At 43.3% G+C, this 16,236-nt stretch overlaps 1 protein-coding gene across 1 annotated transcript; it reads left to right on the top strand.

The window, feature by feature from the left end:
- Positions 1–201: 201 nt before the first annotated feature.
- Positions 202–14,582, top strand: LOC142584214 (uncharacterized). Its single transcript, XM_075694374.1, has 5 exons — positions 202–463; positions 1,637–1,788; positions 8,920–8,987; positions 12,762–12,842; positions 14,318–14,582. The coding sequence occupies exons 1-5, from the start codon at positions 344–346 to the stop codon at positions 14,452–14,454; spliced, it is 558 nt and encodes a 185-aa protein (XP_075550489.1). The 5' UTR covers positions 202–343; the 3' UTR covers positions 14,455–14,582.
- The last annotated feature ends 1,654 nt before the right edge of the window (positions 14,583–16,236 follow it).

Genomic DNA, 16,236 nt, shown 5'->3' with positions numbered 1-16,236 from the left:
CTTCCACATAAAATTGAGTTCTATGCTGCATCAGAGTGAAGTAAAAAATTAGAGGACTTCGTCCCATTGCACCTACAGGAGACAGTTTAATTGAAACTGCCACGCAGAAAAGGGGCTCCTGTTTTGTTATCTGAATGCTACATTTTTCGCGTCACCGGGCGGAAGCGGACGCATGTCAGTGAATTAGCAAACATGCAATAAGAACACGCTTTCACGCTGTTTCTGCGCACATTGTTACCTTTATCTTCACTGCTATCATCGTGTAGCTAAACGAAAGTCATCTGATTAACATATAAGCAGGGACTAGCAAGCGCTTCAAGATCTCCACAGCCCGATCGCCTAAATGGGAAGAGTATTGCTGCTCGCTTTTGCTTCGCTCTCATGTGCCTTGACGGTGCTGGCAAAACTGGGACCACCTGGCGGACCTCTGAAACTTTCGCATGAAACTGCCGATGCATTGAAGGTATGTCGACAACACGTTGGTGCTGTGATGATGTTTGCTTTTACGTGCATTAGCGAAACTTCACTGAGCGGGGGTGTACAACTTTAGTCAATGCTATTGCATCAATTGAAACGATTTCATGAAGTTTTTCTTTCCCCATTCCCGTGACTCTTAACCATTTCACAATAGTTCTTAAAGAATCTGGTTGTAATCTCTAAAGACATATTAGCAAAACAATGCTGCATGTATGAAGAATCATTGAAACACTGAGGGTTTATTTCTGTAGCCGTGAAATCGCAAAGCGACGAAACTGAACATCAAATTAATAAGTGCATTGCACGTGCCCAACATGCTCTAACACATTGAATGGTACAAACTTTAACCGCACTTTTGAAAAAGACTTAGATATGGTAACGATCATTCTCATTTTTTTTTTATACTACACGTTGTTTCCGCTCAATATTGTACAAGTCGGTTGCAACAGCAATGCGGTTAAATATTAGGAAATCAGTATTCATTTCACGCGGCAAAACAAAACAAAGTCATGGTAGTTCGTTTTTCGCTAAAAGTTTCTGCTTACATCTCCGTTAAATTATGTAATTGCTATTTCTAAAATGCGGCTGTCAAAGAATGATTGTTGGTGCATCATAGGGATCTGCAGACCGAATCAAATGCAAGGCAATCACATAACCGATATCTATATGAACTTCTGTGTTCTAATTCATGAAACGCTTTATCCGAAGGGCATTTTCTGCGCATATTTCCAACATTGCAGTACGCTCAATGTGTTCACGATTATCGTGAACTTAAACACAAAAAGAAATGTCTGTTACAAACAGCAGTGTCCTTCAATGCTTAATGAGCGGTTCTATATGATTTACACATATCTATGCCTACTTTTAAGTTTCAGTGCCTATTTTTATGACACAGTGAACCAACTTTTTTATATTGTTTGCTCCCAGCTGGCGGCTGCCTGAGGCGCTGGTGTCGGATGCTTATCAAGGCCTTGACGTAGCATTCGTATTTTTGTACACCGCAGTCCTTACCTGAAGCGCACAATTTTGCCTTTTAACTTGGCGCGAATGTACATTTGGCTTCACGAACTTTTAGTGGGAACTGACTTTTGTGATTTACTAATTTTGTATAATTAGCTATAACAGTGTAATATGTTTAATTCCTATCCTGTAATTGCAGGTGTTCCGAAGTTTTCCATACGTTGTGTCTATCACGGATTCAAACAATGATACTGTATTTGAATGCATGGAAGCAAACAGAACCGAGTTTGACCCTGTCGCAAAGACAGCAACTTTTGTCTGGATATTTCGTGCACCAGGGACTTCCCAGAGGTATGAAACATTTGTGTACTTTGTTCCCTTGAGAAAAGTAATAATGCTCTCGCACAGGACGTAGCAAACCAGCAAGTGGAAAAGCTTTATTAATGGAGAAAATGGACAAAATTCAGGTTGCTTGAATCGGTATATCAGAAGTTTGACTTATCCAGAGGCTTAGAATTCTATACATAAATGTAAATGTTCATTTTTGTCATGCCAATGCTACAGCATGAGCATATGCGGCAAGCCGCACGTGGGAAGTCGCAGTGGAGAAGAGGAAGACAAATGGTCATTTGCTGTGAGAGAAGTTGGTATTTCTTGAGAAGGCGTGTGTTCTGCCTAAAGTCGACATGTAGGCCCGATTTACCCAGGCGTGATACGCTCGGTCACGTAACCATGACGGCAGCGGCGTCAATCGGAAGACAGCATTTCCTCTCCCGTTTTTTCTCAGAAACAGGACGCCGACGGGGTTGAGAAAATCGGCCGATGTCTCCAGCACTCTGTAGTTGGCGAGAAACGAATGAAGAAATGCTTTCTTCGGTCGGTACCTGGCGCTATGACGGTGACGAAACAAGGCGGACGCTGTCTGTGTGAATCGGTCTTTAGAATCAAGCACGTAAACACTAGCTAATTAGAAGAAATGTGTGCGTCTGTCGGTTTTGTTGTGGTAACCAAAGTTGATTCCAGAACCGCCTTAATATAAGAACATTGATAAAGCGAGGTTGATATTTCTACGGTTTAAGATTAGGCGCTGTATGGCTTGCGTACATTGTGGGAATAAATATTATTTCATTGTTGACATCTATAAAATTTGTTCTATTTTGCTATTTGTCCGCTAAAATAAGACTGCGATAGCTGTCACACCATGCAGTGTCACTGTGGAGGAATTCCCTCTCTCTGAGTACCCGCCACGAGAGTCCAGCCTCAGGTTACGGCGCTGAACGTTGAGCCCAGAACAGCGCCCTGTAGCTTAGTTAAAGATGCGGTAGTCTACGAAAGAGAGGCCGATACACGCGACACCAATTATGCGAGGGTGAGCAGTTAAGGCGAGAAGGCTGACGCCTTAGATGCGAATTCTCTTCCTGCGGGCAGTGTGTTGGAAGTCATGTGAACCACCGAGTTTATGAGGCACGGCACAGTGGAATGACGAAGAGAACGGCTGCAGGGAATATTCGCTCGCGAAAGATGTCTGCGTGAGGCAATGCTTAGCGGTAGTTTCTTTGTTTTGCTTTTTAAGATATCACGCATATTTATTTATTGACTGAATGCTTACTGAAGTATATATTGCCCGCAGATCTACCACGGTTGCTTCGCGTAATTGGGAAGCATTGCTAGTGGTACCATTGCTTTGCTCTCAGAGAGTGTGAATACAGGGTATGAGGGCATTAGGCACGCAATGGCTGCCTTGCAGCGAATAACCGTCAAATTCGTTTGTACAAAAGGACGATCTATTGACACATTACTCTCGCTATAGATAAAGAGGATCGAGTGAAATACAAGGGGATTCATAATAAACCGTAGTCCTAGCGAGCACCTATACATAGAGAAAACGCGATAACAGAGAGTTGCGCTATGTGTTAAGATAATTACGTCCATTACCAACCAAGAAAGTGAAGCTGTCATCGTCATTATCGAAGCACACATTGACCAAGGACGTTCGCATGGTCAAGGTGGCGTTGTAATTGCCGAACAGGCGGTCTTGGACGGAGCGCCGATCCCCATGTCGATGCTGTCGTCCGTGCCAAGCTTAGTGGTCGCGAGCAATGCTGTCGACCAACGCGTTCTCTGGGTGAAGTCGGCAGCGCCTGTTGCTGTAGCGACACTCAGCAACGGTCGGCATGGCCAAGTTCATTCGTCAGGCCTGGGTCTGCTCACACGATTGGCCAATGGTCTCCACGCACCAAGCACAGCTGCACCTTAAGCCATGTTCGTCTTTTGAACATTCATACTCTCCTCGAACAGTGGCGTGGTCTCCTCAAGCTGCACGGGCCGGCATCACCTCGTTCCAGTAAGTCTTGCCAGCCCCCAAGTCCCCATTCTCCTGCGCGCGTGCCTGGCACTTTTGTGCCGCCTGTCTTTCGTTCGGACCACTGCTTCTTTCGTCCTGTCGTTCTACAGCGGAGCTGTGCATGGGTACCGTCCGATACATATTGCAATGTACGTGCCTCGACGCTCCTTAGCCCTCTCTGAGGAGGCAAAGCAAACCACTAGGGTATGTGCTGGCACCTGGCGTAGCAAGAGTAAAGCTAAGGAGCCAGCCAATACACAGTTTCATATATTAATTACTAACGGGAACTCTGGCGCTAGTTTTGACGGGAAGCGCTATCGGTACGGTCTGGCCAGCATGGGATTTACGCGAACTACATAAATTTGTTTAAACGTCGTCCTTCTGGCTTTGAACGTCTCTTCGGCTTATTAAATTCGTCATTTTCAACAAAGTACTCTTTAATAAATATTATATAAATAGTAATAAAATCATCCGCCGGCAGGATTCCATAACAGGACCGCTAGCACAAAAGCACGGTATTGAAACCTCTACCCCAAGGACGCATGCATCCACACGAGTCATATAACGCACTTACGATCTTCTTGCGCGCAAGGCACATAGCGCTTGGCGCGTTTCAATTTGAACATCTCGACAGATTGAGCCGCTATTGGCAGCGATTGTGCATGCTCGCAGAGTATTCTAGTTACCTTGTACTCAGTGCTGTGCTTTGTCTTTCTTTACAGCTCCGCTAGTAGCCTACATTCGCAGAGTGGAATGTCTACAATATTATGTGTTGTGCCTTATCCATGACGTTCTTGAACACAAGTATGACCCGCCGGGATGGCGGAGTGGCTTTGACGTTGCGCTGCTACTTCCGCTTACGCGGGATCATATCCTTGTCGCGGCGGTTGCATTTCGATAGAGGAGAAATGCAAGATCGCTCCTGTGCCCTAAATTGGGTACAGGCTAAGAACGTCTCAAAATTAATCTGTCGTATCCACTACATCGTGCATGATAGTGATGTCGGGGAATTGGCAGGCAAAACCAGAGAATATAAAAGGAAACTCAAGCATGACGGTGGCGCAAATCACAGGGAGAAACTGCTAACGTTACAGTGAAGCACATAATAACGACAAGAATCGCTCAAAAACATTGAGCCAGTTTTCATTTTTTTAACAAACCTAGGCCATACAAGAAGCTTACACTTTAAGGAAATGAAAGACACATCAGAGGATGCACCAAGAAAAATTTTGAAGTTTGTTCGTCGGCTAATGGTTGAATAATCATCCCAAAACCGTTAGTTTCGACCGTTTAGTGGCGTCACAGAAGAAAGCATAAAATGTTTTCTCGGTTTCGTGTAAGGACCAAGAGATACACAGATTTCATAAATGCAAAAAATTGAGGGCCACTCTATGGAAAACGTGCATCGAAATTTTGAAGTATGTATGCAATTCAAAATAATTACTCAAACACATTGGTCTCCCTGAAATGTTTAGTAACGAAAGAAAGTGGTTAAGCGCGGGGCCCGGTGTTATTAACTATATAATTATGAGCCAACAAACAAACACACCAAAGGCAACATAGGGGAAATTACTTGTACTTACTAATTAGAATAAAGAAATTATAAATTAATAGCAATGAAAATGGATGAAAAAACAACTTGCCGCAGGTTAGGAACGATCCTACGTCTTCGCATTAAGCGTGCGACGCTCTAACCAATTGAGCTACCGCGGCGCCGTTTACCGATTCACTTTCTTGGGTTTTTATGTTTTACTACTGCACGTAACCTTGAAAATGTTAGCCTGCGCCGCCAATCATAAACATTGGCGGCAGATCTGGAAGATCCTTTCTGCCGCAGGCAGAAAGGATGTTCACAACCTGGGGCAACTTGCGGTAAGCTGCGGTATTTCTGCCCCAGTAGGAAGCGTTCCAAATAATAAATTTACCCATTGTATCTTCCCAGTTATCATACGGCACTGCTTCATATTGGATTGATAGTTTGTTTATCCTATTTCATTCGGGAACTATACAGGATATCTTGTTTATATTTGTGTAAATAACGACCATGTGATGAGTGATGCGTAGTAAGAACTCAAAGTAGGTGGATTGGCTCGTGATGTTTGATATAAATTATGCAGGCGCGTGCCCCATAGTGCTATGAGTATGTCCTACAAGTCATGCAAAAATTTACCCATGGCCCTGGCGTACGTTTAAATGCCGCTAACGTCACAATTATCGAACACCGTGGGAATGCTATGTTAAAATTGTGCGCGAAAGTAAATGCATGTGGATCAAATACATGTTTTGCAAAAAATAAAGTATTTGGCATGAGCTCGAAAGCGTTATTTGGCCATTTTACGATGTGTTTTCCATTGTTCCTACTGAACTCTCTGTAGCACAGAGTTCATATATGGCGACATTAACCCGGACGGTATGTGTTATACGGACGCGAAGTACATAAAACCCATGCAGGCAGTGAGTTTAGGAGCGCAAAATTGAGCCGCCTGCGCTGCCATAACCACAAATGCGGGGTGAACCCTTTGGCAATTTACTACAAGAAATAAATGAGTGTGCATGTAATAGACCAGTTGTTCAACGTTTTCTTTCACCTGCGTGAAGTGTCATACTCATGTTACAACGTAAATTATTCGAAACTTTTCTATTCCAATTCAGCAATGAGCCCTCTGCGATTGGTCAACTACTTTTTTTCCATCCCCCATTTCGCCTGTATGTCAGGCGACGTCACGAAAGCCACGACAGCTCCCAATCTGACATGACGTGCACGCACTGATTATTCGTAATTGTACCCAACAAAACAAAAATTATTATTTCTGATTCGACGCCTTTTTGCCATTAACCCTCGGCCGTTGCTCAAGTGTCTTCGGACTGCACCCACTTCACCTGCCATTCCCGCGACGTCACGAAACAGCGAAAAATCATGGCGTCAAAGATGGATTAACATGCCGAATAAATCTGACTTTTTTCTGAATAGCCGTAGACTGCCCCGTTCCGAAAGGAATAGAAGATAACTGCCCACCGATTGTTTAGCCACTGGTTACTCGCACCTTCCGGGAAGCATGGTTCTTTTTTTTTGCGTATAACAAACATTTTTGCGTGGTCGTGTAAGGTTAGCGAGCCCTTCCTGCAGATATACGACATCGCCCTGTCAGCTATATTTTGCTGAGGAACCGTTTTAGCGTCATTATTGCGGTCCGTCGCCCGCCTCCACGATTTTAGACAAGCCACCGCAAGCTAAGTAAGGGAAAGCGGACCCATCACAGACACAGGCACCTATCTCATCATTCGGTTATCTAGTTTTATTGCGTTGGTTAAGCCGCATCGAAATCCTCTTCACTTGACCGTGCTCCTCGCCTCTTGTCAGCCAGTTAGATAAGAGAAACCACTCAACGTAGGCAACGTTATTTGTTTTGAAAGCAAACGAAAGTGATCTAACGAAAGTTCAGGTCTGGAGATTGGATTAAAAACATACTGGAATAATTTTACGTTATAGGACCCATGGTCATTTCACGTTCATGGTCCCATGGTCATTTCAAGGAACTCTAGGTTACACTTAGACTGCATTAGGGAAAAAACAAAGGGCACATTATAGATTGTGTGCAGAGAAACTTCAATATGCGTTCATTAATCACGGGCTGAGCAATAAATTATGTACTTAAGCATTCGACAGCGGTACATTTGAGTTTTGAGAAGGGCCCAAAATTTAGAACGCACGCCTGGCGTAAGAACACGTGCCACCGCAACGAAACTTGGGAAATGTGGATGCTACTGCGAATATGTGGCCGAAGGTAAATGCGCGTGAATAAAATACAGGTATAGCTAAATACTTTACAGCAAACATTCCAAGGTGTGCCGGTATTGTCTGTTTTCAACGTTTGAGCAATCCCTGCGTCAAACCAAGTACATGTTTCGCAAAAATGTGGGTGAAGGGTCGCATATTTGATGTGCAATATGGTTCTAGATCTTGACCTCTGTGGCTTAATTATGAGCGTTGCCAATATTTAATAACCCTTGGTTTTTCGTATATCTATGTGTTAGACGAGGCTCGCACCAAGTGCTCGCTGAACTGAAGCTGCCTTTGCTATGTCTTATGAAAGTAAAGACCAGGTCGCGGGTGATGCGTGCGAAAGCTCAAAGAGGGTGGGTTAATTGCGACCGTTGAGGCAAAATACACATGTAGGCACTCAAGACCTTCAATATCTTGTTTTACGAGTAGCGCCATATTTAGCACATTGCCCTGGCAGAACTGCACGCGTCACCGAGATCAAATTCAGCGGAAACTGTGGAAATGGTTTGAAACGTTGGCGAACGAAATTAAAATGCGTTCGGAAAGAAGATAGGAGTTCCAAAATGTCTTTAAAGAAGTGTAGGAAAGTTTCCTACAGTCGTTATGGGATAGGCTTCCGAATATCCGGTAAAAACTCTACGTTTCACCAAGCTTACATTTGGTGCAAATAGGAGTCATGTGAAGTGGAATGGGCGGGCAAATTTTAACTTTCCTAGGTAACTTGAAATGCTGCAAATATTCACCGAATCATCTTTGTTTCTATTCGTGTGAGTTATACAATGTTCCTAGAAGATTTCCCGCGATGTTAACGGCAAACTAAACTTGGTACCTCATATATGCTTGTAGAAAATCCGGGGCACATTATGGGTAATCAGTAGGCGATTTCCCAAGAGATCGTGCAGTGTGGGAGGGAGGGGAGGCTACGGCAATTGTTCTGGCGAAATAAAATATATGGAAAAGTTGCTGCCTTCGTAGCCACTTCTGAAGAAGTGCTCAACAGAGTTATTGGTGGACAATGCTTCAAATCGGCCAGTCGGGTGGCGGGCAAGGTTTTCAATTATTTGGTTTGATTTTGAGTCAGCTTAAATTCTGATTGCAACTGTCGAAAGAACCAGTTTCGCTGCATATTCGCTTGTAATTCTAGCAGGTTGCAGAACACTGCTGTCTTTCTTTTTTTGTTTTTATTCGCTGTCGTTTTTGCCGTAGGATATATAAATTGTCGATATCGGCTAGAAAACATTTGCAATTGAAAACAAATTGCCAGAGATTTCTTACCACTGCTTCCTTGATCATGCAAACACATACAGTGAATGACGGCGCACGTTGTAGCAAGTTCTATGATGGATATTTGCAGAGTAGAGGTTCCAGTGCCTCAAAAAGTGGGTCAAGAACCGGGAACATTGGAATTTGCAGACCCTCAAGGTACGAAATAGTTTTTTTGTGAGTTCTACATTACAGGCCAACGAAAATTCGTATGAATATAGCTCAGCAAAGCATATTGGATACCTTGTTCTATCAAACGCACGTCCAACTACATTGTAAAAGGTCCCCTTTTACTGCGTTTGCTGTTAAATGAACTACACAGGAATATACCGCTTAATAACTGAATATAACAGTTGATTTAACTGAATTGTTCAGTTCAGTTAATTCACTTTTCAGTTAATTCACAATGTTCAGTTAATATCTAACAGTGTATTAAGTGAATATAATAGTGTATAACAGGCAATGTATTTATAATACAACTTTCCTTATAGAGAAGAGCTCTTCAATTTTCAAATTGAGTTTTTTTCTGGCGTAGTATTTATTACAATCATATTAAATGGTGTAGTTTGCGACACACCAGCACTACAGAAGTGATACAACAATCTAGTCCACGAATGATGGTTCTGACGCACGACTGCGTTCACTGAAACCAACTTTACGTGCAATATAAATGCTCGAGTTATTCTTTGAATTTATTACAAGTGGATATCTGTAATTACAGCAATTGTTTTGGCTAAGCATAATATGTGGAAAAAATCGAGTTTCCATGGTATAGATTATATGCAACGAACAATCAAACGAAGGTACTCTGTGATTGTGTATCTTCCCAACCACGCTCATACGTCCGGAGCAGGTCCAAAAATCTTGACCGAATCCTGACATTTCGTTTTAGATAGTATGACGAAAAGAACTTGAAAGATAGGTAATGAAAACAAAAAGGGGACCGTGTAGAAAATCAAGCCTCCTGATGGGCAGAAAAATGTGTTTATTAGGCTTAAACCGCAGCCCGACTGCGTGCGCAGCTGCTGTGGCGCTTGATCTGAAGCAAGAGAGCACTTCGTCTCCTTCTTCGTTGTTCTTGTTTGAACAAGCTGCCCCGCGCCCAGAAGTTCACAAAAAGTTTGATTCTAGTGAGTACAAGGTGTTGAACGGTTTGTGTAATGGTAGATCCACCCTGTAGTTTCAAGGTACAGGATCTTGCCTTTCCATCTCTTTCTCTATCGAACTCCTGTATTCGAACAATGTTCGATACTTGCCGGAGCTTGATGAACTCTTGTAGAAAGACGAGGCCACCTCTGTTAATTCTACCGAAAGAGGTAGCTGACTTGGGGCTGGGCACTTTTCTTAACTACAGAGGGCATTCTTTGGACCAACACTCCCAGAAACTTGGCGTTTTTCCGTTTTTTCCACATGGGTAGTAGATGGCGAATATCTCATTGTGATCTCATCGATTGATAGGGCGGGGAGTGCAGATATTCGCCTTCAGATGAGAAAGTGAGATGGGGAGAAAGGTTCCGGATCTCAGTCCCTATATACGTAGGTGATTTGGCCAGGAATCGGTCACAGCTTCTGCTTCTGTTAAAGTCGTTCGTAGCTGTTTCTCAGTAAGAGATCTCTTTCTGATACACTTCTTCAATGTCAACTTAGAAGACCTGATAGATCTCTGGTAAAAACCACCCCACCACGCTGCATGATCAGTGATAAATTTCCATTTTATGTAGTGGTTAGCAATGTACTTAAAAACTTCTTCGTTTCTAAATGATTGCTACAGTCCCGAAATCTCTCTCTTGCTCTTCTTGGATGTTAAGGCGTTGTCTAAATATATAACAGAAGGAAATCCGTGCCGCGATACAAAACGTCGGAAAGCGTTGAGGAGGCTTGTGGCGATCGTGTCTTCGATTTGTTCTGGGTGAAAAGTTTGAATTACGGCGCATTTGAACTGAAAAATATATACTTTGGCGTAGTCATGGAGATGTTTAATTTAGAGGGGACCGGCTAAATCTAGTCCTGCTACTTGAAAAGCTACCGAATCGGTCAGCCTTTCAATTGGTAATGGCGCAGTTACTGCGGAGAAAGGTCCGACGCTGCAAGGCTGGCACACAGTGGATCGTCTGATGACTTTCTTTACTAGCTGCCGTCCTCGTAACATCCCGAATATTTTCCTTATTTGTACAAGTGTATCCCAAACTCCTTAATGAAGAAGTTGTCGGTAGTGCTGCGCGACGAGGGAGCTCGCGGTAGTAGAGGTCGTTTGGTAGGACGATTGGTTGTTTTCATTATAAGATTTCTTGCTTAATTGTGCGCGTACTGCCAGTCGACGAACGCCATTGTCGAGGAAGCAGGTGACATACCGAAGTGTAGAATCCTTCATATGCCGAGCTTCTTTACTGACAGGGTCAATTTCTTGAGAAAAACTGAGCTTTATACCTTTTTTATCGAGTATAGTTCACTGGCTTGTATTTCTTCAGCATTCAGGACTCCCCCGCACATGCGTTACCGCTTTAGTTTCGACGCAAATAGCAGCATCTAAGCTGTGGCACGGTGTAGTCGCGCCAGGGAGCTGTTTTTGTGAAAGTTCATAATTGGTCGTTCACTTGGCATGAACATTCGTTAGGATGGTGCCCGACAAGGACGTTCCTCCATGAAATTCTGTGGAAGAGCGGTCGAGTTCGGTCTACGGTGTAGTGGTCATTCATTCCCTTCACATTGAAGCGTATGAGGCCTGAGCTTGTTGATTCACGGGCCGAAACTCCTCTTGTCAAAAAAGGAAGAAACAGCAGGGTTCTGATTTCCAGAACCTTGCTTTCCTCTTAGCGAATTAAGTCTTTCCATCTATTGGAATCACCGGTAATCCATTACAGTGCAAACATTGAGTCAGTTCAAAACTGCACTCGGCTTGCTCTTGGCGCACGTACTCGTACATTCGTGCTCAGAGGACACAGGCTAGGAGTTCAAGTATGGCAAGGCTGGTCTCCTTTATTGGCTCCACCCCGGTCTTGCACAAGGCTATCATTTAGCATTTGTCGGTCGTATATTCTGCTGTGTAAATGTAGCAAACGGCGCCGTCGGCGGACTTATTGGCATCAGCGAAATAATGCAGTGCGTATTTCTCTCCATGTCCGTTTGCACCCTGTCGGTAGAACTCACGCAGCTGTGGAAGTTCATTGCACCAATTCTTGTATTCGTGTGCTGTTTCCATTCTGCTGCTCCCATCCAGTGGCAGCTGTTCTTCCCAGTCAATACCTTTCTTCCAAATCTTTTCAAAACAGATTATCTTTATTGGGAAAGTGGGCAGGATGCCGAGAAGGTCGTATAGGTGAGAGGTCGTCTGTAGCATGAACCGCTTGGTATCGCTTCTTTTTTGAACAAACTGCATAGCGTTTCCCAGACCAAACGACAGTACGTTGGTGTCAGAATGCCATACCAATCCCAGGACTTCGAATACTCCAGACAGTTGTCCGAGAGGGGATTCCAGCGGCTGCGTAGATTGTATTCCAAGAATGCGGGGGTCGTTCGATGCCACTTGTGTAGCTTTATACAGACCCTTGCAAATATCTCGGTGGCTTCTGACCGCAGCCTGTACAAGTCTTCGACGACGTCCGCTCCAGTTCAAATGTCATCAAAGTATATGTCGTCAACACACATGAAATATATATTGTTTATAGTGCGACCTTTGTGTCATAAAATTTCAAATTCAGAAATTCAAGACTCCCTCATGAAGAGATGGCAGTACATGATGCTTTTCTTTATTATTCATTCAAGGATGGCATGGTGGATTGAGATATTGTTTTGGAAAACGTCACAAAGGTTATGTATTTTAGTAAAAAGAGAGCGAGACAAATGAGATGATGTTTTGCAGTAAAAGAAAGGTGGGTGGGACCACCACGTAGTCAACTTTGCAATGCACTACATGAATTTTGTCCAATATTTCAGATGGAACACCGAGGGAAGGAAAGCTGTACTACACAGATTATGACACCTGTGTCATTCTTGATTTTGAACTTCTTGGTCATCGTAAGTAGTGACATTTCGAAAAAAAAGAAAGCAGGTCGCGCGTTGTTTTCTTTTGCAAGTGTGAGGTCATGTTTATTACAAGGAAACATCCGTTTGCCCTACTTATAATGCTCTCAGCTTTGATGCAACAACTAATATAATGTCCTCTGGTCCAAACACGGCAGTCCATCTACGCACAACACAAGTTTCTGGCAATACAATGCTAATAGTATACTGAAGCTTTTTCACGCAAGCATTCAACAAACAGGAATCCAAAATAAAAAAGAAATACGTTCTGGAAGTAAGTGCTACAAAACGGTAAGTCGGCAAGTAAATAAAAACAAAACTTTAAGGAGACGATACATTCATAGCACTTGTCCTCACTTCGATGGAACAGTGGAAATTGTGGGCCTGAGGAACCAGCGCATCAGCTCCGCGCTTGAAAGAGTATACATGGAGGACTGACTCCAAGAGGACACGCATGTTGAAAAAAATTTTATGCAAGAGAAACGAAATCTTGCCTCTTCATAATTACTTACCAGGGTTTGATCTGACATTCGTGTATGAATAAATACCGCTGTCATGAACTGCAACAAACCTGTGATGAAGAGGTTCGATCCGTTTATGGCGGCACATTCCGCATGCAACGGCAATATGTTTTCTAGAATGATTATTTAGGAGTATATGGAAATTGTAAATTTTGGGTAAAAATGAAGTACTCGGAACGAAGTAATCTCAAAAACTGCATCTGGCGAAGACTTTATGAATATGTTAGCAGTTCCTGAGCAGTGATATTCTTAGCACAGTCGCTTCCTGCCAATAATTATAAGTTACTAACCTGTCCATGGAATAAACAATGCTCGGAAGCCGTGTACGTGCGGCAGATTGCAGCCGCCATGGTACCTTGGTTGCTGGTGCACGTTGATGAACTCGAGATCACGGGTGGCCACATTTTGTTGAGAGCAAAATGCATAAACTCACGCGTATTCATGTACAGTTACGCCTTATTCAACGCCAGGTGGTCAAAATAATTCCGGGTCACACATTAGGGTATGCGTCTTAATCAGACAGCGAGTTTGGCGCGCAAAAGCGCACAATTCTCGTCAATTTCAACAGAAGATTGCTGTCGACCACTGTGAGTGGTTTAGCGTATCGACACGGCGAACAAGAGATAACTCCTTAGACGTGAGCACCACTCTGTTATTCCTATTGATTCTCTGCTGATTTAATTCATAACTGGGAATATGATAGTTAACCTAAAACATAATTGCGGGAAGTCGAACTTTCCGAGTCTAAGCCTGTTCAATATTGTTGTACGCAGCTTGGTTGCGAACGGAACCAAATGTGCTTATCTTCTGTGTTTTAAATCTTTGTAAGCTGACTAATTGCTATATTGACCTTGCGCGCCTTTTCTGTTCAGTCGCACTCATTTTGAACCTGCTAATCTTTTAACATTTTGTAAATGTGTGCTTTTCACTGGCTCCTCTCTTTTGCAGAATGTGCGCTCTGGGTCCGGAGAAACATAGTTGACTCCGTGCCACAAGTATGCATCGATCAATTTGAAGACACTTGTGGTGTGGTGGTTCCTCAGCACCGCAGGGAGTTCTGCGGTGACAACGATATCAAGCTTTAATTATACAGAGGAGAATAACATTAGAAGAACAGCAGCAAATGAAAAGAAAAAGAAAGCTAATAGACAAAAATAATTTTTTTACAGTGTACTGCCGTGTTCAAAAGAATGAAGCACATGCCGGGCTCATATGCAGATTGCGTAAACTCTTTTGGCAGTTGCATTTAAAGAATACTTTCTTGAAAATGAAGCTATTGTATTGTCACCTTCTAAAACATCGACAACACTAGTCAACATCGACAAGGTGGGTAAAGTAAAAAAAAATCACCCTAACGAAGGGCGCTTATTTCAGGTGACAAGAGTCACATTAGCAGTGCGCGTAGGGCTAGTGAGCCCCTCGTCTGCTCGATGTCATCACTCTTAATTATACACCACTACTTTCCTTCGTATATGACCAGATATTGTTTATTCCAACGAAGTCGCTACTAAACCTCTGCATGTTAATTACTGAGGACAATTTTTAATCTGTTCGTATATTTATTTACTTTCAAGGCGGCCTTATTAAAATTATGCATCCTAGCCTTTATTGGAAAGCGAGGGCAAGGCGTGCCACAAATTTTTGCTGTCACCTTGGGCCGTATAACGTAAAACTATTCCAAGATGTATTTATTCTAATCTACTGACGTCAAATTTGCGTAACCGCCGACGCAAGCATCGTGCAGTCACCCACAGGGTTTTCTGAACAAACCAATCAAGTGTTCCCCTCATTCATAAGAGGTCTCTTTAGTTTGCTTGAAGAACGAATAACATTGCCTGCACTGAGCTGCTTGTCTTATCTAATTGGCTCACAAGAGGCGAGGAGCATGCTCAAGTGGAGAGAGATTCGATGGGGCCGAGCTACTCCACTGAATGTCGATAACCGGATGAAGAGGGTGGTGCCGGCGCCTGTGATTGGTGCTTTCTCTTACTTAGCTTACGGTGGCTCGTCGACAATCGCGGCGGCATGCAACGGAAGCTTAAGAGTGACGTAAAAATGGATCCTCAGCAAAGAAGAGTTGGCAGACCGAGGTCGTAAACGTGCCGAAAGTTCTCGATAACGTTACACGGCAGCACAAAAAGTTTTATTACGCGCAAATAAACCCATGCTCTCCAGCAGGGCCGGGTAGCCAGAGCCGGAGCGATCGGCGGCGGCATCATTAATTTCCTTTTGATGGTAAAGGTCCGCTGTCACTAATTGACCTAGATAAACGTACTCTTGTACAGGCTCTGGAGGCTAACTGGCGATCGTGAATTCTTTTATTCTTGCTAGGCTATTGAACATTATCTTTGTCTTCTGTATATAAATCTTCAACCCCAATTTTATACTTTCTCGGTTAATGCCCGCAGTCATTTGCTATAATTCGTGCCCAGTGTTGCTGAACAGGGAAACGTCATGAAACCGAAGGTTCTTGAGATATTCGCCGCTGATCGTTAATACTAAGTCTTCCCTGTCTAATAGCTTGAATACTTCTAAGAGTGCAGTAAATAGCATTGGAGATATTCTGTCTCCTTGCCAGACCCATTTCTGCATAGATAACTTGATGATTTTCCTGAGGAGTACCGAGGTGGCTGTGTAATCTTTGTAGATATTTCCCAAGGTATTCACGTATGCCTCCTGTACGTTTTGATTACGCAATACATCTATGACTGCAGGTATCGCTACTGAATTGAATGCGTTTTCGTAACCTATTAAAGCCATACAGAAAGGTTTATTGTATTCCTCTGATTTCTAGATTACCTGATTGAGGACATCAATGTGATCCATTGTAGAATATCCGTTCGTGCAGCCAACCTAGCCTTGGTCCA

The sequence above is a fragment of the Dermacentor variabilis genome, chromosome 6 (assembly GCF_050947875.1).
Source record: "Dermacentor variabilis isolate Ectoservices chromosome 6, ASM5094787v1, whole genome shotgun sequence".
Classification (NCBI taxonomy): Eukaryota; Metazoa; Arthropoda; class Arachnida; order Ixodida; family Ixodidae; genus Dermacentor; species Dermacentor variabilis.
Note: the sequence above shows the minus strand (reverse complement) of the source record. Positions and strands in the feature narration are given on the sequence as shown.

Bases quoted from the DNA above. Each gene is read 5' to 3' on its own strand.
- LOC142584214 (XM_075694374.1), top strand. From the start codon at position 344: ATGGGAAGAGTATTGCTGCTCGCTTTTGCTTCGCTCTCATGTGCCTTG. The intron at 464-1,636 runs GTATGTCGACAA...CTGTAATTGCAG, and splicing joins AAACTGCCGATGCATTGAAG to GTGTTCCGAAGTTTTCCATA. The intron at 12,843-14,317 runs GTAAGTAGTGAC...TCTCTTTTGCAG, and splicing joins TTTTGAACTTCTTGGTCATC to AATGTGCGCTCTGGGTCCGG.